Source organism: Salvelinus alpinus, chromosome 1 (assembly GCF_045679555.1).
Source record: "Salvelinus alpinus chromosome 1, SLU_Salpinus.1, whole genome shotgun sequence".
In the NCBI taxonomy this organism is placed as follows: domain Eukaryota; kingdom Metazoa; phylum Chordata; class Actinopteri; order Salmoniformes; family Salmonidae; genus Salvelinus; species Salvelinus alpinus.
Window position 1 is genome coordinate 55,917,615 of NC_092086.1, and position 27,487 is coordinate 55,945,101.

Genomic DNA, 27,487 nt, shown 5'->3' on the forward strand with positions numbered 1-27,487 from the left:
CCAGGGTGGTGATGCTAGTCGGGCGTGCGGGTGCAGGCAGCGAACGGTTGAAAAGCATGCATTTGGTTTTACTAGCGTTTAAGAGCAGTTGGAGGCCACGGAAGGAGTGTTGTATGGCATTGAAGCTCGTTTGGAGGTTAGATAGCACAGTGTCCAAGGAAGGGCCGGAAGTATATAGAATGGTGTCGTCTGCGTAGAGGTGGATCAGGGAATCGCCCGCAGCAAGAGCAACATCATTGATGTATACAGAGAAAAGAGTCGGCCCGAGAATTGAACCCTGTGGTACCCCCATAGAGACTGCCAGAGGACCGGACAACATGCCCTCCGATTTGACACACTGAACTCTGTCTGCAAAGTAGTTGGTGAACCAGGCAAGGCAGTCATTAGAAAAACCGAGGCTACTGAGTCTGCCGATAAGAATATGGTGATTGACAGAGTCGAAAGCCTTGGCCAGGTCGATGAAGACGGCTGCACAGTAATGTCTTTTATCGATGGCGGTTATGATATCGTTTAGTACCTTGAGCGTGGCTGAGGTGCACCCGTGACCGGCTCGGAAACCGGATTGCACAGCGGAGAAGGTACGGTGGGATTCGAGATGGTCAGTGATCTGTTTGTTGACTTGGCTTTCGAAGACCTTAGATAGGCAGGGCAGGATGGATATAGGTCTGTAACAGTTTGGGTCCAGGGTGTCTCCCCCTTTGAAGAGGGGGATGACCGCGGCAGCTTTCCAATCCTTGGGGATCTCAGATGATACGAAGGAGAGGTTGAACAGGCTGGTAATAGGGGGTGCGACAATGGCGGCGGACAGTTTCAGAAATAGGGGGTCCAGATTGTCAAGCCCAGCTGATTTGTATGGGTCCAGGTTTTCCAGCTCTTTCAGAACATCTGCTATCTGGATTTGGGTAAAGGAGAAGCTGGGGAGGCTTGGGCGAGTAGCAGCGGGGGGGGCGGGGCTGTTGGCCAAGGTTGGAGTCGCCAGGAGGAAGGCATGGCCAGCCATTGAGAAATGCTTGTTGAAGTCTTCGATTATCACGGATTTATCGGTGGTGACCGTGTTACCTAGCCTCAGTGCAGTGGGCAGCTGGGAGGAGGTGCTCTTGTTCTCCATGGACTTTACAGTATCCCAGAACCTTTTGGAGTTAGAGCTACAGGATGCAAATTTCTGCTTGAAAAAGCTGGCCTTTGCTTTCCTGACTGACTGCGTGTATTGGTTCCTGACTTCCCTGAACAGTTGCATATCGCGGGGGCTCTTCGATGCTATTGCAGTTCGCCACAGGATGTTTTTGTGCTGGTCGAGGGCAGTCAGGTCTGGAGTGAACCAAGGGCTATATCTGTTCTTGGTTCTGCATTTTTTGAACGGAGCATGCTTGTCTAATATGGTGAGGAAGTAACATTTAAAGAATGACCAGGCATCCTCAACTGACGGGATGAGGTCAATATCCTTCCAGGGTACCCGGGCCAGGTCGATTAGAAAGGCCTGCTCGCAGAAGTGTTTTAGGGAGCGTTTGACAGTGATGAGGGGTGGTCGTTTGACCGCGGACCCGTGGCGGATACAGGCAATGAGGCAGTGATCGCTGAGATCTTGATTGAAGACAGCAGAGGTGTATTTGGAGGGCAGGTTGGTCAGGATAATGTCTATTAGGGTGCCCATGTTTACGGATTTAGGGTTGTACCTGGTGGGTTCCTTGATGATTTGTGTGAGATTGAGGGCATCAAGCTTGGATTGTAGGACTGCCGGGGTGTTAAGCATATCCCAGTTTAGGTCACCTAACAGAACAAACTCTGAAGCTAGATGGGGAGCGATCAATTCACAGATGGTGTCCAGGGCACAGCTGGGAGCTGAGGGGGGTCGGTAGCAGGCGGCAACAGTGAGAGACTTATTTCTGGAGAGATTAATTTTTAAAATCTAACAGCAGTCCAATCAGTTTGCTACCTGTTCTTAGTAAACTGATGGAGAGAATTGTGTTTGAACAAATACAATGCTATTTTTTAAAGATCAAGTTAACTACTGCCTTACAGCATGCATATAGCAGCTCCTGTTTTCTTTGCAACTTGTGGTAACTCTCAGCGGTTCTAAATCAATAGTTGTTTAGTAGTCCGAAAATGTCCGAAACATTTTGTTTGTTGCATGCATTATGTTTTGTGGACTTCACTGAACAGATTCTGCTCTCCGATTTTGTAATGAAACAAATGTGTGGTTGAGTTTATTCTGTCACTGTGTCTTCTTATTGTCCCGGGCTTAGGCCTTTATCTCACTGTGTCAAGGCATATGAACTAGTTTATATTTTACCCAAGCACTGCTACTGGTAGGCCTACCTCTTTTTATTTTAGTTTTTATACGTTCATCCACTATCAACATATTTACAGCCTCCAAAAAGTGGTGAATGGAAAGAGACATCTGTTACACAAAAACAACAAAAAGTTTAATGACATTTGGCGATTGTCATTAGGGCAGAATTAATGCCTCCACTGCTGTTGGCCACTCATCTCTGGCTTGGCAAAATGTCCGTTTTCTCCTTGAACCACGTGGCATTTTGGAGCATAGGCTATAGAGCCCCACAGTGAAGGTATCACAATACCCATAAAACCTGGCGGTCAAACAGGGAAAGGGGTCGAATCATTTTTCCACCATTCATTTTTTTTCCATTGGGGATTTTAGAAACACTTAAAATAAGGCTTGTGTTTCATGTAGGCTTAACCTGGCATGACGTTTTGATAACCCTGTAAATCTCTCTCGGACAAGGTGACTTATCAATATATTTGTCTCTATTTTCTCTGATTCAAAAATGCCAATTAGCATCAAAGTAGACATTATGCAAAACTACAAATCCCTGCACGCTCCTGCATGTCATCTCTAGCTGACACCTTTGCTAACAGGTATTGTGTCAATTTAAAACTACATTTAGCAAACATTAGATAGTTAATCCAGAGATTCTTACCTTTGCCTCGATTCGGCAGTCTCATCCAGATCATCATGGCATTTGTAGTTCTTAATGATAGCCACATTAGCATCGAATTAGCATTTCATTTTTGGGGGAGTAAAATACATGCGAATATATTGATAGAAGACACCTTCTCCTAGAGAGATTTAGAAGGTTATCAAAACGCCAGGATAAACTTACATGAAACACAGTCCTTATTTTAAGTGTTTCTAAAATCCCCTATGGGGAAAAATGTATGGTGGAAAAACAATTGGAGCCATTTCCGTTTCACCGCTAGGTTCTATGGGTATTATAAACTCATACTGTCAACTTTTCAGGGAGGTTAGGAACCAATATGCACAGGCAGTTAGGAAAGCGAAGGCTAGCTTTTTCAAGCAGAAATTTGCATCCTGTAGCACAAACTCAAAGTTCTGGGACACTGTAAAGTCCTTGGAGAATAAGAGCATCCCCTCCCAGCTGCCCACTGCACTGAGGCTAGGAAACACTGTCACCACTGATAAATCCACGATAATTGAGAATTTCAATAAGCACTTTTCTACGACTGGCCATGCTTTCCACCTGGCTACCCCTACCTCGGTCAACAGCCCGGCCTCCCCCATTTCTCCTTCACCCAAATCCAGATAGCTGATGTTCTGAAAGAGCTACAAAATCTGGACCCCTACAAATCAGACGGGCTAGACAATCTGGACCCTCTCTTTCTAAAATGATCTGCCGAAATTGTTGCAACCCCTATTACTAGCCTGTTTAACCTCTATTTCGTATCGTCTGAGATTCCCAAAGATTGGAAAGCAGCCACGGTCATCCCCCTCTTCAAAGGGGGAGACACTCTAGACCCAAACTGCAACAGAACTATATCTATCCTACCCTGCCTTTCTAAGGTCTTCGAAAGCCAAGTTAACAAACAGATTACCGATCATTTCGAATCCCACCGTACCTTCTCCGCTATGCAATCTGGTTTCAGAGCTGGTCATGGGTGCACCTCAGCCACGCTCAAGGTCCTAAACGATATAACAGCCATCGATAAGAGACAATACTGTGCAGCCGTATTCATCGACCTGGCCAAGGCTTTCGACTCTGTCAATCACCACATTCTTATTGGCAGACTCAACAGCCTTGGTTTCTCAAATGATTGCCCTGCCTGGTTCCCCAACTACTCTGATAGAGTTCAGTGTGTCAAATCGGAGGGCCTGTTGTCCGGACATCTTGCAGTCTCTATGGGGGTGCCACAGGGTTCAATTCTCGGGCCGACTCTTCTCTGTATACATCAGAGATTTTGCTCTGGCTGCTGGTGATTCTCTGATTCACCTCTACGCAGACGACACCGTTCTGTATACTTCTGGCCCTTCTTTGGACACTGTGTTAACTAACCTCCAGACGAGCTTCAATGCCATACAACTGTCCTTCCGTGGCCTCCAACTGCTCTTAAATGCAAGTAAAACTAAATGCATGCTCTTCAACCGATTGCTGCCCGCACATGCCCGCCCGTCCAGCATCACTATGGATGGTTCTGACTTAGAATATGTGGACAACTACAAATACCTAGGTGTCTGGTTAGACTGTAAACTCTCCTTCCAGACTCACATTAAACATCTCCAACACAAAATGAAATCTAGAATCAGCTTCCTATTTCGCAACAAAGCATCCTTCACTCATGCTGCCAAACATAACCTTGTAAAACTGACCATCCTACCGATCCTCGACTTCGGCGATGTCATTTACAAAATAGCCTCCAACACTCTACTCAAGAAATTGGAAGCAGTCTATCACAGTGCCATCTGTTTTGTCACCAAAGCCCCATATTATTATTGAGTCAGCACTGTAGGTTAATTGATTTAATAATTAATGTATGCACAAACAATACATAAACATCAATAAATATATCATTCAACATTTCAGTATCCTGCTCTCTCAATTCTCACACTACTTAAATCTTGAAAAAGATACTTTAGCAGCAATTGCTAGATGTCCACTTTTGGCCATATATCTTAGTCTTGGTAGCATCCCCTTTGTAGCAGCCCAAAAACTGCAGATGGATCAGACTCTGTGGGTGCTGGTTCTCGTAGGCAAGAAATCATTTTGGCGTAGACCTCTATTGCCTGATCATTCACATTGGGATGGACTCTCCTTCTGTCTCTCCATTGGGACTTGACCCACTGTGTGCTTGCTCCACTGGGGGCTTTTGGACTGGTGCTTGCACTGCGGGTGTCTTCTGAGTTCATTGTGCGTTTTATCATCTTCCTGAAAAGCAAACAAATTAGGTTTGTGTGAAACATTTTTTTCTCCCAAAGGCGTCTTATTACAGTAGCTAACAGTAGTAGTGTAATCACATGATCTAAATCAATGCTTCTCAAATTCCTAGAGTACTTCAAGAGTCGGATTTGAATAAGTATTATAACAACAAAGACATTACTTTAAACAAAGAAACAATGTGTCGTCCCCCCCCCCCCCCCCTTGGACATCATTGTACGTCATTGCACAATCGATAGAACAGTTGTTTCACCTTTTGCAGATCTCAGCTTTAATGAAATCATAATTCAAAGCCTCCATTTTAGCTTGTCAATCTTATTGGGAAGCCTGCTGTAGATGAATCCTATGATGCAGAATTTGTCCTTTATATCTGCAGCTGTTGCGAAGAAGGAGAAAAAAATATAATTATAATACTTTATTATCTGGACAAGACAGAAATGTATACACACACACACATACCACATTAGTTGGAGAGGCTGAATCTGCAGCCAAATGAACATGCATATGGGGTTGGCTTGGTTAGATACATCTGCCTATTATTTAACAAGCTTTAGCATGTTTTCAAGGTTATTAGTCTTTACATCTGACCAACAACTACTTTTGCCCACTTTAAACTGAGTTGGAGTGTGTCTGGCTTCTTTCTTTGTCTGCTAAACAAACTCTAGGAGGCAGGGCACAGCCTGGTTGCAAACAACTATAAGACTGGTGGGTAAACTATGGCCGCTTGATGTGAGTATGTTATGTAGCAAATCACAACTATCCTTTTTTTAGGATGCAATCCAGCAAACCATCAATCCTGTTCTGATCTGATGAGATGGCTGTAGAATTTTCTACAGCCTAGAATCAAGGCCTTTCCCAGTCATGAAGGATGAAGCTAGGCCCCTCTTGGTTCTCTTTGGCGAAGACTGAACTCAAGTTAGGGGTTATATGTCAAACTCTCTTACACCACTTTGACCAACATGTTATACCCCTGAGGTTGTAAAAGAATTATGGTGATATAACGTCTATCAATATTATAGGGCTGTGAAACACAAAGACGAATGGCTTCAGACTGAGCATTTCCCACTGGAAATTGCTGCTGACATTGAACATAGCTTAGGGTTAGGGTATTTACTTAATTTCAGACTCCTATGCCAATATTTCCAACATCTTATACCCCATAGGTTGTAAATAAACCATTTTTAGTGGATATAACTTGTCATTATTGTAGGACTGTGAAACCCACAGCCGAATGGCTTCAGACTGAGCATTTCTCACTATTTATTTCCATTTTATAACAGCTAGTGTCCATTTATTTACAGTAGTGTGTTGATTAATTATTGCTTTCTTCAGTGGAAATGCAGAATATGTATAAAAATGCTAAATATAAGCATGTTAATTAGTACTGAAACATGCAAACTACAAACATTTAACCAGTTAAAGGTAATGAATACATGACAACTAGATACAAATATAAAAAAAATTAAAAAAGAATAATACAAAAGTCGAGAGTTGGTTATAACAAACGAAGTGAGTGTGTGTATATGTATGTAAGTGTTTGTGTGCGTGTGTGTGTATTATAATTTCCCATCATAAAAATATATCCCCAATCAAATACCTTCATCGATACCACACATTTAAAAAAAAATAAACAGTATTTTTTTCTCCAATCTGGCAAACCTAATAAAATTCGACATAGCCTTGTATAAAATGCATTATGAAACAAATGGTGTAATGTACATGAATAAGTGGAGCCTTGTATTAAATGCATTATGAAGGAAATTGTGTAGACCTACTGTTGCCTACACACAAAAAAATGACCTTTCTGACCACAAGTGCACCAGTATCCCAAAGTATTAAGAAAAAACAAGCATAGAAAACAGTATTGGCAGCAATAAAATAAAAATAAAAACAACATAAGGCTACTGTTATATTATAATTATTTCAGTGACAACCCAGTGGATTAACAATATTGTGTTGTTAACACGTTTATTTTTAATATAAATACATGTGGTACACAAGAAAAAGGCAGCGTAGAACACCATTGCCCATCATGCATTGCTCTAATAACTAATAATATGTTTGCCCCCCAAAAATGTATTTTCTTAGGAATGAAGTCGCATAAAAATGGGTGTATTTTCCTACTAATTAAGTCGCACAAAAATGTGTCTTTTCAAACGAATTAAGAAATACTTTTTTGTACATATTTGCACGAATTGAGTGTGAGATTGTGATGCCCTGTTTGGGGGAGGGACGGTTTTGTGGTTCACATGAAATCTGCCGACCCGCTCATGGCCTATGGCGGCAGATTGACAAGGGCGGTATTTTCTGTGCTAAACTGACCAAGATGCTACTCCAACAACACATAAAACCTCACATAATTCTGCCCAAAAACAATGACAATTTCTCTCGACCAGTGGCATATGGGCTTTTTAGGGGAGCGCTGATGCCGCACTATGATAAGCAGTGCCCTCTTTGTAAAAGGCAGGGATGCAAAATATTTATCTTGTCCAAAATATTTATCTTGTCCATTCCCAGCCTGCTCCACCAACATTCCGTAAAAAAATGTAACATAAATCATGTAGCAGATATGGCATATGGTAGAATGAGTATGTGGCCTTTGCTGTAGCCTACAGGCCCGGAGATAAAATGTATGAAAATGTAATGAGATGGAAACTTTTTACATAAGGGTTCTCCAATCAAATAGCCGAACCTAAATGGCGCCCAATCAAATAGAAAATGTGCTGACATGTTAACAAACAACATATCCTGAAAACAGGACAGGTCAAAGTAAAATGTACAATATGGAATGGACAACCAGGCTTCTCACAACTGCTGTCCATGAGTTTCATCCCATACATCAGTGGTTTCAAGTTTGTATCTGTATATATTTTTTTCCGAGCTAATGGTAGCGAAAAAGGAAATACTTCTGCATTTCCCAAACTGTCAACACATTGCATATAGGCTCAGGATAACTAAGGATAAAGTTGGTAAGCTGATATTCAGAGCTTAAATAGCCAATCAGGACTAATAAAGCCAATGCCGGTGGGTCTACCATATCGATGGGCATTCATAAAATTCTATTGCGGGCCAACATGGTAGGCTACACCCCAGTAAGCGCGGGCCAATGTCTTTTTGACATATTTTTGGGGGGTCCTGTCCGCACCTGCAGTCTTTGCTTTGTGTTTTACAAATGGTAGGCTTCCCACATAGATGGGCATTCCTAAAATTCTGTCAGGCGACACTGTAAACTATACCTCAGTAAGCACTGACCGACACTGATGCCTTCTGGATGTCTTTTTTGGTCTTGTCCAATGTCTTTTTTGGTGCCATCTGGACCGGCCTCGATTTCCATATCCACAGATGTTGCTTGTTGGTCCACTCTGGACCACTCATAGGTTTGGTTCAGATTTTGTCTGGTCTGGGCCAGCTTTGATTTGGCCCAAACGTAGACGTCTATAAATTACATATTTTCAACTTTCATTCAGAACCGAAAATGAACCTGATTTCAACATCTGGAAAATACATATTTTCACCTTTCATTCAGAACCTAAATTGAACCTAACTTCAACGTCTTGAAAATTCGTATAGTAGAGGTCTTTTTAACGTAACTTTGCTAACTTGGGACTATTCTCGTAGGGGGCGGCAATTTTTGTTGTCTCGCCTAGTGCGACCAGGACAGGCCCGTCACATGAGCACTTTCACTTTTCAAACGTCATTTGAAGTGGACTTCCGTGCTGGCGGGAGATCTATTTTATCTTCGAAAATAAGAATAACAACATGTTGTAGGCCTACAGATGAAAACGTTTTGATTGCGTCCATCGTCTAAACTGGAATGTAGACTATTTTCGTCTCGATTGCTTTTGCGCGTCTATCGTCTGAATGAATCTATTCACCCCGGGCCTGTATTGAAATGTAAATAGCCTACAATCATACTTTCATTTCTGAATCTGTATGTGCAACCCAATATGAACCTGATCATTAATTATTAAACCGTTAATAATATTCTGTGACCTGGTAAATATAGCAATTTTTTCAACAAAGAAAACTGAATTGAAGAGGGGAACTGCATTTGCGATCGGCGCCAATGGACCCGTTGGATTTTTTGACAGATAAGCAGTTACTGCAGTTTTTCCGCTGTAGTAGGACACAAATGTCGTGCATGGAGCAACCACACACCTTTCTTAACCAGCTCCGAGACCACCACTTCATTCCAGAGAAAATGTACAAGGTGAGCAGTAGAGACCGCAACATTTCTATAGACATACCCGCCTGCCCACTCAAAGGTTACATTTAATCCCATCGGTCACAAAAACATGTAGGCCTACTTTACAGGCTTTAAATAAATTAAAGTTGTACTTAACAAATTAGTCACATATTCTGCATTATTAAGGTGAAGTATGATTCGGAGAAGTTTCATTAGATTTCTCAAAATTGTCACAAGCCAAGGATAAATCTCCAAGATTCAGACCTAGTTTTACACCAGAAGTCTGTATTCAATAGCTTAAAAAACAAATATTGTTGAAATGTTTTAATAGTTTAATGTTTAAAGGGTCTAGTTACATAGGCAATGTGCCTTTATTTTCAATACATTTACTTTAAAGGTGTCATCATGAATTTGACAGTAATTTATAGGAAGCTCGGTGGCATTTAAAATTAGGTATTTAATATTAAAGTACACCTACTGTAATATAAATACAGTATCATAGCAAGTACTGTGTAATGACACAGTACATTACGGTAAAATTGACTGTATTAGGCCTATACTGTAAAAAAAGTAAACGCTACCATCATCGAAAGGAATGAATGATTGGATGAATGAATTACATTTATTGAGGTGAGGGTTTGTATTTCACAGTATTTTACTGTAATTACAAGGGATTGGTGCAAGATTTGACCAAATATTTAGGAAGAGGTCATCATCTGAGGAAGTCTGTGAAGGAAGAAACCAAATGGAAAAAGTGGTAAGCAAGTTATGTCCAAAAAACAGACTTTCACCAAGTCAAATACATTTGTTGTGTAAGAGGTATCATGATACTTGAATCTAAACCAAAGTAGATAATTATAATATTGTTCTATACATCATTTGGAGTCTCTATAAGCTTAACTATTAGGTCCTAAACCTAGCATAAAAGTGCATCCTTGTAGCTGTGTGGGCTAATATAGTCAAAATATTTCCCATCTGTTAAGTTGAGCAAATTGAAGTGTTTTCTTCCCAGGCGTAATGCAAGGCATTATTGCTGTGATATGAGTCAACAACAGGGCCTGGCCTATGTTAAAAGTGTTTGTTAGGTGTTAAGCCTGTGTTAAAAGATGCTTAAAATTATTAAAAGACAAAAAGTGATTGTGAATTGTGTTTGGGAAATATAGATAGACGTGGTTTTTAAAAGGTAGTGGCAATTTCATTCACTACTGACATCTTTAGGCGGCTTAACTTATCCTGTCACGCAGCTCACCTTACCTCATAAGTTGTGCCAAGAGACAATTTTCAAAATTGTAATGTTATCATGAATTCTGATTATTTACGGGGATACACAACATCCTGAAATATATATAGATATCTTTGTTAGAAAGAACACTATATTTCCCTTGACGGAGTGATGGTGAATGTAAAAAATGGCTCAACTTACCCCACTGTCCCCTAAAGTGTTTACTTATCACAGCATATTCATTCATATTTGGTGTTTTATAGGGATGTTACGTCTCCGAGGCATGTGTTGAAATCGCTGAGCATCTAACATGCTGACCAGACCGGACGCGTCGCGTTGCAAAATAAATGTACACGTACATGCTATTCAATCATTGCACCCACACTGCTTGCGCACGTCAGCGAGCTTCTGCGTGGCCAGGCGCTAAAATAGAACTTGGTTCTATTACTGACGCTCAACGCACTGCAAGTCCTGCCTCTCCCATCTCCTCATTGGTTTTATAGGAGCATAAACCCACGTGGGTGATTGACAGATGAACTGATGTAACATTTAAGGCAAAATAACAACCCAATGTTTATATCCCAGGTCAAATTAGCTAGCAACAGCAAGCTAGCTAGCTAAATTGCCATAAATGTTTAATGCGTTTTGACCTGGCCCCAATACATATAATTGATTCAGAGTTTGTTTTGATATTTCAACCTGAGTGTCCTGATCGCATTGGGTGTGTGGGACCATATTCAACATGCGCGCCGATGCGTGTATCACTTCATCAGGAGTACATCATCAATGGCGTCCAAAGCTTCATTTGATCACGTGCTTTTTCAAATCGTGTGTTACAAAATCCCACTGATTTCTCTGTGGTTCCGGGGCTTTCTTCGATTCCAAGCTCCTTTCAAACACCGAACTGTATTGGACACGTTCTTACAAATATAGTTAGGATTTTGTACAAAAAGTTTCACCTGACCGGTAGCTAAGCTGGTAGAGTAGAGAACATTTAGTGACGTGAGGGTATGAAGTAGATTCCTGTTGAAGGCACACTATTTTGAAAATGGTTTTATGTGAAACAACACTTTCTACACAGTTGAAATATTATAATTTCTTTAGTATAGTATACGCTTCTGTCTTAAGCATCCTAAATAATGCCATAGATTCTGTTTTTGAAAAAGAGTAAACTTGAACGCAAAAAAGGGAAGCATGATGTAAGATGCAAAGCTGGTATTCCAACTGATTATAGGCTACTGAAGCCATCATGTGCTGCTATTTATTGCTAACCAGCAGATGTCACTAATGTGCATTGTGAACAGATAATGAAGCTCTGTTTTTCTGCACATTTTGGTGAAAGCACCGAAGCCTTCAGAAAGCATCGGTTTCCCATCACTAGTGTTTTATATCATTTGCACTTCTAGAGACCTTAAGAAAGGCTTCCAAATTGTCAGCAACTACAGGGCAAAACTGACCAAAAGGACATGGCAAATGCCTTTTACTCAACCATTTAGGGTTTAAGACTAGCTGCCACTCCAATCAAATCAAGTCAAAAAAATAATAATTCACCTTACAGTGAAATGCTTACTTACAAGCCATTAACCAACAATGCTGTTTTAAGAAAATACCTAAAAAAAAGTAAGAGATAGGAATAACAAATGATTAAAGAGCAGCAGTAAATAACAATAGCGGGGCTGTTAACAGGGGGTACCGGTACAGAGTCAATGTGCGGGGGGCACTGGTGTTGAGGTAATTGAGGTAATATGTACATGTAGGTACATTTATTATAGTGACTATGCATAGATAATAACAGAGAGGGGCAATGCAAATATTCTGGGTAGCCATTTGATTAGCTGTTCAGGAGTCTTATGGCTTGGGGGTAGAAGCTATTTAGAAGCCTCTTGGACCTAGATTTGGCCCCCCGGTACTGCTTGCCGTGCGGTAGCAGAGAGAACAGTCTATGACTAGGGTGTCTAGCATCTTTGACAATTTTTAGGGCCTTCCTCTGTAGTGCCTTGCGGTCGTAGGCCGAGCGGTTGCCATACTAGGCAGTGATGCAACCCGTCAGGATTCTTTCGATGGTGCAGCTGTAAAACCTTTTGAGGATCTGAGGACCCATGCCAAATCTTTTCAGTCTCCTGAGCGGGAATAGGTTTTGTCGTGCCCACTTCACAACTGTCTTGGAGTGCTTGTACCATGTTAGTTTATTGGTGATGTGGACGCCAAGGAACTTGAAGCTCTCAACCTACTCCACTACAGCCCTGTCAATGAGAATGGGGGCATGCTCGGTCCTCCTTTTCCTGTAGTCCACAATCATCTCCTTTGTCTTGATCACGTTGAGGGAGAAGTTGTTGTCCTTGCACCACATGGTCAGGTATCTGAACTCCTCCCAATAGGCTGTCTCATCGTTGTCTGTGATCGGGCCTACCACTGTTGTGTCATCAGCAAATTTAATGATGGTGTTGGAGTCGTGCCTGGCCGTGCAGTCATGAGTGAACAGGGAGTACAGGAGGGGGCTGACCACGCACCCCTGAGGGGCCCCTGTGTTAAGGATCAGCATGGCGGATGTGTTGTTACCTACCCTTACCACCTGGGGGCGGCCCATCAGGAATTCCAGGATCCAGTTGCAGAGGGAGGTGTTTAGTCCCAGGGTCCTTAGTTTAGTGATGAGCTTTGAGGGCACTATGGTGTTGAATGCTGAGCTGTAGTCAATGAATAGCATTCTCACATAGGTGTTCCTTTTGTCCAGGTGTGAAAGGGCAGTGTGGAGTGCAATAGAGATTGCATCATCTGTGGATCTGTTGGTGCAGTATGCAAAGGTTTCTGGGATAATGGTGTTGATGTGAGTCATGACCAGCCTTTAAAAGCATTTCATGGCTACAGACGTGAGTGCTACAGGTCGGTAGTCATTTAGGCAGGTTACGTTAGTGTTCTTGGGCACAAGGACTATGGTGGTCTGCTTGAAACATGTTGGTATTACAGACTCAGACAGGGACATGTTGAAAATGTCAGTGAAGACACTTGCCAGTTGGTCAGCGCATGCTCGGAGTACACGTCCTGATAATCCGTCTGGCCCTGCAGCCTTGTGAATGTTGACCTGTTTAAATGTCTTACTCACATTGGCTGCGGAGAGCGTGATCACACAGTCGTCCGGAACAGCTGATGCTCTCATGCATGTTTCAGTGTTACTTTCCTCGAAGCGAGCATAGTAGTTATTTAGCTCGTCTGGTAGGTTTGTGTCACTGGGCAGCTCTCGGCTGTGCTTCCCTTTGAACTTCCCTTGACTGTAATAGTTTGCAGGCCCTGCCACATCCGACGAGCATCGGCGCCGGTGTAGTACAATTCGATCTTAGTCCTGTATTGACGCTTTGCCTGTTTGATGGTTCATCGGAGGGTATAGCGGGATTTCTTATATGCTTGCGGGTCAGAGTCCTGATCCTTGAAAGCGGCAGCTCTACCCTTTAGCTCAGTGTGAATGTTGCCTGTAATCCATGGCTTCTGGTTGGGGTATGTACTAGAGGTCGACCAATTAATCGGAATGCCGATTAATTAGGGCCGATTTCAAGTTTTCATAACAATCGGTAATCAGTATTTTTGGACACCGATTTGCCGACTTTTAAAATACACTGCTCAAAAAAATAAAGGGAACACTTAAACAACACAATGTAACTCCAAGACAATGTAACTCCAAGCCTTTATTTTTTTGAGCAGTGTATATATATATATATATACAATGTGCATGTGTCTGCTCAAACGGTCAGAAACAGACTCCATGAGGGTGATATGAGGGCCCGACGTCCACAGGTGGGGGTTGTGCTTACAGCCCAACACCGTGCAGGACGTTTGGCATTTGCCAGAGAACACCAAGATTGGCAAATTCGCCACTGGCGCCCTGTGCTCTTCACAGATGAAAGCAGGTTCACACTGAGCACATGAGCACATGTGACAGACGTGACAGAGTCTGGAGACGCCATGGAGAACGTTCTGCTGCCTGCAACATCCTCCAGCATGACCGGTTTGTCGGTGGGTCAGTCATGGTGTGGGGTGGCATTTCTTTGTGGCGCCGCACAGCCCTCCATGTGCTCGCCAGAGGTAGCCTGACTGCCATTAGGTACCGAGATGAGATCCTCAGACCCCTTGTGAGACCATATGCTGACACATGCACATTTGTGGCCTGCTGGAGGTCATTTTGCAGGGCTCTGGCAGTGCACCTCCTTGCACAAAGGCGGAGGTAGCGGTCCTGCTGCTGGGTTGTTGCCCTCCTACGGCCTCCTCCATGTCTCCTGATGTACTGGCCTGTCTCCTGGTAGCGCCTCCATGCTCTGGACACTACGCTGACAGACACAGCAAACCTTTTTGCCACAGCTCGCATTGATGTGCCATCCTGGATGAACTGCACTACCTGAGCCACTTGTGTGGGTTGTAGACTCCGTGCTACCACTAGAGTGAAAGCACCGCAAGCATTCAAAAGTGACCAAAACATCAGCCAGGAAGCATAGGAACTGAGAAGTGGTCTGTGGTCACCACCTGCAGAACCATTCCTTTATTAGGGGTGTCTTGCTAATTGCCTATAATTTCCACCTTTTGTCTATTCCATTTGCACAACAGTATGTGAAATTTATTGTCAATCAGTGTTGCTTCCTAAGTGGACAGTTTGATTTCACAGAAGTGTGAATGACTTGGAGTTACATTGTGTTGTTTAAGTGTTCCCTTTATTTTTTTGAGCAGTGTATATATATTTTTTTACACCTTTATTTAACTAGGCAAGTCAGTTAAGAACACATTCTTATTTTCAATGACGGCCTAGGAACGGTGGGTTAACTGCCTTGTTCAGGGGCAGAACTACAGATTTTTACCTTGTCAGCTCGGGGATTCGTTTTTGCAACCTTCCGGTTACTAGTCCAATGCTCTAACCACCTGCCTTACATTGCACTCCACGAGGAGCCTACGTGGCAGGCTGACTACCTGTTACGCGAGGGCAGCAAGAAGCCAAGGTAAGTTGCGAGCTAGCATTAAACTTATCTTATAAAAAACAATCAATCTTAACATAATCACTAGTTAACTACACATGGTTGATGATATTACTAGTTTATCTAGCGTGTCCTGCGTTGCATATAATCGATGCGGTGCCTGTTAATTTCTCATCGAATCGCAGCCTACTTCGACAAACGGGTGATGATTTAACGAGCGCATTTGCTAAAAAAGCACTGTCGTTGAACGAATGTACCTAACCATAAACATCAATGCCTTTCTTTAAAATCAATACACAAGTATATATTTTTAAACCTGCATATTTAGTTAATATTGCCTGCTAACATGAATTTCTTATAACTAGGGAAATTGTGTCACTTCTCTTGCGTTCCGTGCAAGCAGTCAGGGTATATGCAGCAGTTTGGGCCGCCTGGCTCATTGCGAACTGTGTGAAGTCCATTTATTCCTAACAAAGGCCGTAATTAATTTGCCAGAATTGTACATAATTATGACATAACATTGAAGGTTGTGCAATGTAACAGCAATATTTAGACTTAGGGATGCCACCCGTTAGATAAAATACGTAACGGTTCCGTATTTCACTGAAAGAATAAACGTTTTGTTTTCGAATTGATAGTTTCCGGATTCGACCATATTAATGACCAAAGGCTCGTATTTCTGTGTGTTATTATGTTATAATTAAGTCTATGATTTGATATTTGATAGAGCAGTCTAACTGAGCGATGGTAGGCAACAGCAGGCTCGTAAGCATTCATTCAAACAGCACTTTCGTGCGTTTGCCAGCAGCTCTTCGCAATTATTCAAGCATTGCGCTGTTTATGACTTTAAGCCTATCAACTCCCGAGATTAGGCTGGTGTAACCGATGTGAAATGGCTAGCTAGTTAGCAGGGTGCGCGCTAATAGCATTTCAAACGTCACTCGCTCTGAGACTTGGAGTGGTTGTTCCCCTTGCTCTGCATGGGTAACGCTGCTTCGAGGGTGGCTTTTGTCTATGTGTTCCTGGTTCGAGCCCAGGTAGGAGCGAGGAGAGAGACGGAAGCTATACTGTTACACTGGCAATACTAAAGTGCCTATAAGAACATCCAATAGTCAAAGGTATATGAAATACAAATCGTATAGAGAGAAATAGTTCTATAATTCCTATAATAACTACAACCTAAAACTTCTTACCTGGGAATATTGAAGACTCATGTTAAAAGGAACCACCAGCTTTCATATGTTCTCATGTTCTGAGCAAGGAACTTAAACGTTAGCTTTTTTACATGGCACATATTGCACTTTTACTTTCTTCTCCAACACTTTGTTTTTGCATTATTTAAACCAAATTGAACATGTTTCATTATTTATTTGAGGCTAAATTGATGTATTATATTAAGCTAAAATAAGTGTTCATTCAGTATTGTTGTAATTGTCATTATTACAAATAAAATAAAACATTTAATCGGTCGATTAACCTCTCTGGTACCAGTTCCGCTAGCGTCCCACCTTGACAACAGCCAGTGAAATTGCAGGGCGCCAAATTCAAAACAACAGAAATCCCATAATTAAAATTCCTCAAACATACAGGTATTACACCATTTTAAAGATAAACTTCTTGTAAATCCAACCACAGTGTCCGATTTCAAAAAGACTTTACTGCGAAGCACACCATGCGATTATGTTAGGTCAGCACCTAGTCACAGAAAACCATACAGCCATTTTTCCAGCCAAAGAGAGGAGTCACAAAAAGCAGAAATAGAGATAAAATGAATCACTAACCTTTGATGATCTTCATCAGATGGCACTCATAGGACTTCATGTTACACAATACATGTATGTTTTGTTCGATAAAGTTCATATTTATATTCAAAAATCTCAGTTTACATTGGCGCGTTATGTTCAGAAATGCATTGTCTCAAACAAACATCCGGTGAAAGTGCAGAGAGCCACATCAAATTACAGAAATACTCATCATAAACATTGATAAACAATACAAGTGTTAAACATTCGAATAAAGATAAACTTCTCCTTAATGCAACCGATGTGTCAGATTTCAAAAAGGCTTTACGGCGAAAGCACACTTTGCGATTATGTTAGGTCTGCGCCTAGCCACTGAAAAACATACAGCCATTTTCCTACCAAGGAGAGGTGTCACAAAAGTCAGAAATAGCATTCAAATTAATCTCCATGTTAGACAATAAATGTTTGTTTTGTTTGATAATGTCCCTCTTTATGACCAAAAACCTCCTTTTTGTTTGCGCGTTTTGTCCAGTAATTAGGCGCGTGCACTAAGTCCAGGCGAAAAGTTTTGAAAAAGTACAATAAAAGTTATTAGAAACTTGCCAAACGATGTTTAAAATCAATCCTCCGGTTGTTTTTGTCATAAATAATAAATAATATTTCAACCGGACAAAATCTTCGTCAATAGAAAAAGAGAAACAAGAAAGGCGCGTTCCCGATCAGGCGCAGGACTCATGGCTGGAAATTTCCACTGGCCACTGATTGAAAGTGCTGTATCTTCCTAATTTTTCAGAGTAAAAGCCTGAAACAATGCCTAAAGACTGGCCACATGTAGAGGGAGCCACAGAGCTCGTGAACTGGGTCCTAAGTCTTTGTATGGTGGATAGCCTTTCAATGGAAAAACAGCCTTTCAAAATAATAGTACTTCCTGGTTGGATTTTCCTCCGGTTTTTGCCTGCCATATCAGTTCTGTTACACTCACAGACATTATTTTAACAGTTTTGGAAACTTTAGAGTGTTTTCTATCCTAATCTACTAATTATATGCATATCCTAGCTTATGAGCCTGAGTAGCAGGCAGTTTAATTTGGGCACGCTTTTCATCCAAAATTCCGAATGCTGCCCCCTACCCTAGGGAAGTTAATCAGTATCGACTTTTTTTGGTCCTCCAATAATCGGTATCGGCGTTGAAAAATCATAATTGGTCGACCTCTAGTATGTACGTACAGTCACTGTGGGGACGACGTCCTCGATGCACTTATTGATAAAGCCAGTGACTGATGTGGTGTACTCCTCAATGCCGTTGGAAGAATCCCAAAACATATTCCAGTCTGTGCATGCAAAACAGTCCTGTAGTTTAGCATCTGCTTCATCTGACCATTTTTTATAGACCGAGTCAATGGTGCTTCCTGGTTGAATTTTTGCTTGTAAGCATGAATTAGGAGGATAGAATTATGGTCAGATTTGCCAAATGAAGGGCGAGGGAGAGCTTTGAACGCGTCTGTGTGTGGAGTAAAGGTGGTCTAGAATATTTTTCCCTCTTGTTGCACATTTAACATGCTGATAGAAATGATGTAAAACTGATTTAAGTTTCCGTGCATTAAAGTCCCCGGCCACTAAGAGCGCCACCTCTGGATAAGCATTTTCCAGTTTGCTTATAGCGGTATACAGCTCATTGAGTGCGGTTTTAGTGCCAGCATCGGTCTGTGGTGGTATGTACTGTAGACGGCTACGAAAAATACAGATGAAAACTCTCTTGGTAGATAGTGTGGTCTACAGCTTATCATGACATACTCAAAACTTCCTTATCATACAACCTCGAGACTTCCTTAGATATTGTGCATCAGCTGTTGTTTACATAAATGCATAGGTCCCCACCCCGTGTCTTACCAGAGGCTGCTGTTCTGCCCTGCCTGTAGAGTGTATAACCCGCCAGCTGTATGTTCTTAATGTCGACGTTCAGCCACGACTCGGTGAAACATAAGATATTACAGTTTTTAATGTCACGTTGGTAGGATAAACATGCTTTCAGTTCATCCCATTTTATTTTCCAGCGATTGAACGTTAGCTAGCAGGACGGAAGGCAAGAGCAGATTAGCCACTCATTGCCTGATCCTCACAAGGCACCCTGATCTCTTTCCGCGAAATCTCAGTTTCCTTCTCCAGCGAATAACGGGGATCTGGGCCTGGTCGGGTGTCTGTATTATATCCCTCCCGTCCGACTCATTGAAGAAGAATTGAAGAAGATCTCTCATTGAAGAAGAACTCTTCGTCCAGTTTGAGGTGAGAAATCGCAGTTCTGATGTCCAGAAGCTCTTTTCGGTCATAAAAGACGATAGCAGCAACATTATGTTACGAACAACGCGAAAAAGAAAACTAAATAGCATGGTTGGTTAAGAGCCGATAAGACGGCAGCCTTCCCCTCCGTCGCCATCACTACAACCAATCTGTCCCCTATACATTTTAAATTGATGGGGCACTATAACCACATATGAGTTAAATTGGTACAGCATTCTCAATCACAGGTGCAATAAATATAGCCTCTTACAAGGTACGCCTCAAAATATGTTCACGGTACAGAAACAACAATACCAAAGACCCACTATTGGTCAAAAGATTTTCTGTGGGGTGGAATTACAGTACCATTCAAAATACAGCAATTCTACCAAAATGCACCATTTATAGTATGCTGCAGTAAAACGTTAAATTTGTATTTTTTTACTGTTGATAATACCTCAAACTACCGTATAAATTAGTTTTCCATTACAGTGTTGAATCCATGATGCTCGTTGGGTTATGGATATACTATCAAGATTATCTTACTGCTGATTTTACCATTATCTATGAGCCATCATTCAATATGTTTAAAGCAGTGATTTTGACCGTAAAATGTTGGCCATGTATAGACCCATAAACTGAATTAATGTAATAACTGATCAAATATGTAATGTCAATAGGTTTGTTTAGTGTCTCTTACACAATGGTAGACCTTGCTATATAGTCAGAAGGGTACCTGGTTTATCAGAGTATCGAACCTGGTTCGTATGGGTATGTGTGCTGAGATATGCAGGTGTAGATCCAGTTTATATTAGTTGTGGGACTCATAAAAAGTGTAGACCCGGTTTGTAGGAGTACTGGAGCTGAGGTGCAGGGCCATAGCCAGGGTCTGAGTTTTAGAAAAAAAAAATTAAACTCTAAAATGCTGTTTGGAGAACAGCAGAACAAGCAAAAACAACAACCATTATCACAGTAGTTGCTGAAGCTTCAGTTACCTCAGTTGATCTACCAACACATAGCCTATTGGCTATACAATTAGCCGCTACACGTTAACTCAGCACCGGGATTCACAATTATAATTGAATATGTATAGCGGGATCTGTGAGCAGAAAAAGTATTTTATTAACAAAAGGTAAACAAATATGTTTGCTTAATATAACTTTTTTGTTGTTGCAGTTTTACAGCTAATTTCCTTCAATTCTACACATTTTGCAATGTGGTGGGGAGAAGTTTTTGCAGTTTTAAAAGATACTTAAGAGACATGGGCTAATTGAGTGACTGTCAGTGAGTGACATAACGAGGAAAACTGCTGATGTACAACCAAGTTTCAAAATTGCATCTTGTGTATTCTACTATTCAAACTCTCAACAGCAAGTTGAGACCCCGACTGAGTTCCCCCCGCCCCAAAAAAGTATTTATTTAATTTAATTCAAAAACATCAGAGAGGTCCGGACCTCAGTGTCCTCATATGTAGCTACGGCCCTGCTGTGCAGGGGTAGACCTGGTTACAGTTTATGAGTAATCAGGCTTTGTCACATTTAAACCTGGCTTAGTTGACTAGCTGGATATACAGGTAACTGAAACAATTAAATAAACACTTAAAATTAAAGTTCTGGCGGCTCTGTTATGGTGTGTGGTGCATTTTCCTGACATGGTTTAGGTATACTCAATATCTTAGAGGGCAAAGTAAACACCAATAAATACACAGCCATTCTGAGTGATCACCTTCAATCTATGATGAGTCATTTCTCACCTGATGGGAGTGGTCTCTTCCAGGATGACAATGCACCCATCCACAGGGCAAGAGTGGTGACTGAATGGTTTGATGAGCATGAAAACATTGAAAACCATATGCCATGGCCGTCTCAGTCACCAGATCTCAACCAAGTTGAACACTTATAGGAGATTCTGGAGCGGTGCCTGGGACAGCTTTTTCCACGAGCATCAACAAAACACCAAATTATGGAATTTCTCGTGGAAGAATGGTGTCACATCCCTCCAATAGATTTCCATACACTTGTAAAATCTATGCCAAAGCGCATTGAAGCTGTTCTGATGACTTGTGGTGGCCCAACGCCCTATTAAGACACATTATATTGTTCTTTCCTTTAGTCAGTTATCTGTTGGTGACTTGGGGAATACATTTTTTACATTTACATTTTTAGTTATTTAGCAGACGCTCTTATCCAGAGCGACTTACAGTAGAGTGCATACATTTTATTACATTTTTACATACTGAGACAAGGATATCCCTACCGGCCAAGAGCAGACGCTCTTATCCAGAGCGACTTACAGTAGAGTGCATACATTTTTATTACATTTTTTACATACTGAAACAAGGTTATCCCTACCGGCCAAATCCGGACGACGCTATGCCAATTGTGCGTCGCCCCACGGATCTCCCGGTTGCGGACATAGACATAGACGTACGTCTATGTCTGAAACTGATCAAATCTGAACCAATCATAGACATCTGTGTTCCACAAGTTTGGACAGCACAGTACATTACATTACAGTAAAGAAAAGTTGACTACAGTACAGTAGAGGACAGTACAATACAGTAGAGCACAGTACAGTAAATAAAAGCATGTGTAGTTCCATACATTAGAGTACAGCATAGAAGAGTATAGTTCAGTATAATGATCTGTATTGTTTAATACTTTACTCTGATGGACTCTACTGAACTAAACTGTACTGTACCGTACTCTACTGATTTAAACTCTACTGAACACCTTACTATACTGTACTGTAGTATTCTACTTTACTCTACCGAATAAAACCCTGATCCGACACTGTAACAAAACAAATTGTAGTCTACAAAATTTTTGGGGTAGAATTCGTCCTCCTATTTTGCAAGTGAAGGTTCCTGGAAGAACATGTTGGGTTACAACACCAGCTGAACCTTTCCGGTTGAAAAAGGTTCCTTGAGGAACCGCTCTGAAAAGGATATTTGAGGGTCTTCGAGAGAACCCCCCGTGTAAAGGTTGTTGTGGCAATTCTTACAAAAGGACACTCGAAGTCAATCTTAAATGAATCATTGTTTATCGTCAGCGCGCTGGAGAGGTTCCAACCAACTCAATGCACCATAGTACACATGTCAAACAGGAGCTTTCCTGGGCAGACCCGGCAGTTGTCTTATATACGGCTACACAAAGACAAGTTATATTTGCGATTAATAATTCATTAATCATTACCGTTTTGTTTCATTCATGTGACCGGCCAATACTGGTTCATAACATGTCACGAGGCTTCTCCTCTCTAAGCTGAGACCTTGAGACCTATCTTTTGTTTGTTCTCAAAACAAGGTCTGGGCGTACTGCCAAATTGCAGCTACTGATAAGAGGAGGATTTGTTCAGTCAACCACTTGCATGAACACAGAAATAGGTTTATAGAACAGCGCATGAATAGAACATAGAAATGAGTTATAAGGAAAGCACAAACATTAAAATTCCCATTACAAGGTCAATGATGTGTATAAACCCTGGATGACTGACAGTGGGTGCTGTATTGAAGCCACCGTACATACATTTTTGACGAGTTTATTGTATTGCAGACACCTTAATACATACTTTAAATTATAGAATGTGAGCTAAACATAAATAAAAGAAATAAAAACATTTTCCTTAATTAAACTATTTTATTTTTGTACTAATGTTACTTTCCCCAAAACAACAACAAAATACTTAAATACATGTAATTTTGTCCTTGAAACATTTTATTGAAATACTGTATTACTGTATAGTAATTCAATTAATTCCTCTGGAGGACTGCACTTAATCTCTCTCGGACAAGGTGACTTTTATCAATCGGCTCTATTTATGCTCAGATTCTAAAATGCCAATTAGCGTCAAAGTAGACATCCTGCAAGACTACAAATCCCTGCAAGCTCCTGCACGTCATTTCTAGCTGACACCTTTGCTAACGGGCATTGTGTCAATTTTAAACTTGCACAAGACATTTCACAGAATTTTCCATTTAAAGAAATGTAGCTAATTTATTAATTACTACATTTAGCTAACGTTAGATAGTTAATCCAGAGATTCTTACCTATGCCTCGATTCATCAGACTCGTCCAGATCATCATGGCATTTGTTGTTCTTTATGATAACCACATTAGTAGCTAATTAGCATTTCATTTTTGGGGGGGGTAAATACAGGCAAATATATTGATAAAAGTCACCTTGTCCTAGAGAGATTTACACGGTTATCAAAACGTCATGCCAGGGTAAGCCTACATGAAACACAGCCCTTATTTTAAGTGTTTTTAAAAAATGATGGGAAAAATGAATGGTGGAAAAAAGATACTAACCATTTCCCGGTTTGACCGCGAAAGGTTCCTTGAGGATCTCCAGGGTTCATCGGGTCAACAATAATTCTAAGAGTGTTCTGTGTACACTAAGACCATTCACTGTCCTATTACAAGCTGGGTACAAACAATATAAATAACAGGTCTTTGAATGTTATTGTAAGAGTGGACATTGGAGTTGATGATCATTGATTAGTAATACCTGACGTGTGTCCATGAATTCCACTCTGTCACATGAACTGATTGGGATGGTAGTTGCTTCTAGAGAATCAAGTATCACTCTACACCAGCCACAATTTGACCATGGTTTTGTATTTGACCCCTCCTGCAGAAGCTGATTTGGTGTAGGAGTAAGGAGGTGAGGGAGAAGGGTGTGTACCAGGTGTTGGACTGGGTGGAGGCAGAGAGGCCCGACAGCATCAAGGTGTTCTGGAACTGTGTGTTCAGGGACCACCTCCTGCTGCAGTACCCCACGTTACGCCTGCTACGAAACAGCCTGCTGGACGGTCAGTTCTGGAGTCTTCACTCTTATTATTGTATTATTATGGCATTTGTATGGATAGGTTAATATCTATATATAATTCCAACTCCTAGTTTAATATAAATGTAGCCACAATGGTGGATATTTTGAAGTTGAGGTTCAAAGCCTTGTCAAATTTGTATTTAATATAATTTGTTATTAGGTATACATGAATTAGGTTGCATGGTTGGCTCAATTTTGCCTCCAATCCCTTGTAGGGTCGTTCACATTCTATGAGAAACTTCCAGAGAAGGTGGAGAAGGAAGAGGAGGAGGAGGAGGATAAGAAGAAGAAGGCTTCAGCGGATGGAGAAGAGGAGGAGGAGGAGGAGGATAAGAAGAAGAAGGCTTCAGCGGATGAGGAAGAGGAAGAGGAGGAGGAGAAAAAGACAGGAAGGAAAAAGAGTAAAAAGAGAAGTGAGAGTGCAGAGAAGGGCAAGCCCAGCACGTCCACCCAGTCCACCCCCAGTCAGAAGAAGAAAGTCCAGAGGGTCAAATACTGTGAGTCCCAGGCTTCATGTTCCCTGGGGGAAAGAGGAGGCCTTGAATCAGAAAGTCTAAAGTACCTCTAACTTCAAACAGACATTTTCTTGAGTAAATATTGACTCCTGAATTCATAGTGTAGGAAGTAGTGGGGGGAGGGAATATTTTCATTTTTATTTTCAAGTCACATCTTAATGACTGTCCCCAACATGTCCCAATGCAGGTTCTCCTTTTTGTAAAGGGGAGAAATCTGACATCTGGAACTGGCCCATCTACAAGACCCAGCTCCCAGTCACCTGTGGGGACAAGGAAGGCATGCTCATCAGGAACAAGCTGGCCACAGGTACACCGTAACAATGGACTTAATATGATATGTTTGTGTGTAATGGTGGATGTGGTTCGGCTAGAATAACCATGCCTGAGACATTAAAAGGGTCAATCTGCAGTTGCTACATCCATTTTTGGACACAAATTCTGAACCAGGAGTAAAATCAACTCATAAACCTTTATCTCAGCTGGTAATCATTACAGTTTGAGGTACCGCAAAGGAAAGATAGTGATGAGGCTCATTGACATTGCAAATGGGGAATAACCAATCGCGAGGAGGCATTACCAGCTGTGAACTTTATAGGTAACATGCAACCATGGTGAATGTGACTGTAGCCTACATAAAATGTTGCAATGGTAAAAAGTTGGATATTATTTTCGCCGGCACGATCACTTTGCCTACTGTAATATGTTGACATGCATCTCTTTTTTTAACCAATTCTGATGGTTCTTAAAAGTGGAATTTTGCTAATATTACCGTGATATCAACTCTGAAATTTTTTGGCACATTAGGCATCAATTCACTTGCCAATAACGTTGCATTCATCGTTTGAAAGGTCTATCATTTTTATCGAACACAAAGTTAACATAAGCCCTAGATGTCTTCAATTGCCCAATTTATAGGCATACCCAATTTTTACATATTATTTTAACAATGTGATGTTATGTAGGTAAATAAATAATCAAAAGAAAAACGTGTTTATTTATTAGCCTAGTGGTTATAAGTATTTAGGCATATACTGTAGTTGTGAAATAGGTCTCATGTGACATCATTGTCAAAAGCTCAAGACATACTGTTACATGTACAGTAGGTCTAGATTATTTATGGACTGATCATATCAAAACATTATTTTAACCACACCTAAGTAATTGCATGTGGCGCAGGAACCACTGACTCTCTGCATTTTTCTATTACCAAGACACCTGCTGATAACCCTTAACTGGTTAGGACAGCTCATGATGTCCTAAATATCTGTCGACTTGGTGTGACTCTTATGACTAAAGGCTTCAAGGATAGCTATAGTTTTTTACCCATCAGCACTCACAATAAATGTTGTACTCTGAGACCCTTTGTGAATACGGGCCCAAATCTAATGCATAGACTTTAGTGGGTTAACACAGTATTGTGATGTGCAGGAGACCCATGTTTCAATCACAGTCAGGCACATGTGTACTACGGTCCATTTTACTTTGCATGGTTTTAATTTGTGGTGGTGTGTATGATGTCTGACTTCTTCATTGGTTTGTCTCAGGGGAGAGGTGCATTGTGGTTCAGGGTTGCTGGTTGATGTCTGACTTCCTCATTGTTTTTTTTTCAGGGGAGAGGTGCATTGTGGTCCAGGGTCGCTGGTTCACCCCAAGTGGCTTTGAAGAGTTTGGGGGGAAGAAGAGCAGAAAGAACTGGAAGTACAGTATCCGCTGTAGCGGCACCACTCTGGGAGAACTGATCCAGGTACAGCAAATATTTTAATTTAATTTATTTGACCATTTAAAAACACAATTCAACCAGACGTGGATACAATTGATTTAAAATCATCAAATAAAACACAGAAAAGTTGAACAGCTTGGTCACTTTTCATACTCTAATCAGGCCTATGTCATTTGGACAATGTTTCCATACAATACTACACTCTGGGATATAGTATATACAGTACCAGTCAAAAGTTTGGACACACCTACTCATTCCAGGGTTTTTCTTTATTTGTACTATTATTCTACATTGTATTCTTCATTGTATTCTACATTGTGGAATAATAGTGAAGACATCAAAACTATGAAATAACACATATGGAATCATGTAGTAACCAAAAAAGTGTGAAACAAATCCAAATATATTTTATATTTGACATTTTTCAAAGTAGCCACCATTTGCCTTGATGACAGCTTTGCACAATCTTGGTATTCTCTCAACCAGCTTCATGAGGTAGTCACCTGGAATGCATTTCAAACCAACAGATGGGCCTTGTTAAGTTAATTTGTGGAATTTATTTCCTTCTTAATGCATTTGAGCCAATCAGCTGTGTTGTGACAAGGTACAGAAGATAACCCTATTTGGTATTTTACCAAGTCCATATTATGGCAAGAACAGCTTAAATAAGCAAAGAGAAATGACAGTCCATCATTACCTTAAGACATGAAGGTTAGTCAATCCGGAAAATGTCAAGAACTTTGAAAGTTTCTTCAAGTGCATTTGCAAAAACCATCAAGGGCTATGATTAAACTGGTTCTCATGAGGACCGCCGCAGGAAAGGAAGACCCAGAGTTACCTGTGCTGCAGAGGATA

General features: G+C 41.2%; 1 protein-coding gene and 1 long non-coding RNA gene across 3 annotated transcripts in view; one reads left to right on the forward strand and one right to left on the reverse strand.

Moving 5' to 3' along the window:
• Positions 1-4,847: 4,847 nt before the first annotated feature.
• On the reverse strand, positions 4,848-8,815 carry LOC139568119 (uncharacterized). The gene is made up of 3 exons (XR_011673523.1): positions 8,426-8,815; positions 5,443-5,565; positions 4,848-5,180 (listed from the first exon to the last, which is right to left on the reverse strand). It is a non-coding gene; the product is annotated as an uncharacterized lncRNA (long non-coding RNA).
• A 47-nt stretch (positions 8,816-8,862) lies between these two features.
• LOC139581123 (nuclear body protein SP140-like protein) overlaps positions 8,863-27,487 on the forward strand; it is a 28,974-nt gene continuing 10,349 nt past the window's right edge. For both annotated transcript variants that reach the window (XM_071410579.1, XM_071410587.1), the window contains exons 1-5: positions 8,863-9,399; positions 24,206-24,380; positions 24,613-24,894; positions 25,100-25,219; positions 26,523-26,656. In XM_071410579.1, coding sequence (XP_071266680.1) covers positions 9,256-9,399; positions 24,206-24,380; positions 24,613-24,894; positions 25,100-25,219; positions 26,523-26,656 — 855 coding nt within the window. In that variant the 5' untranslated portion in view covers positions 8,863-9,255. The remainder of the gene's footprint in view (positions 9,400-24,205; positions 24,381-24,612; positions 24,895-25,099; positions 25,220-26,522; positions 26,657-27,487) is intronic.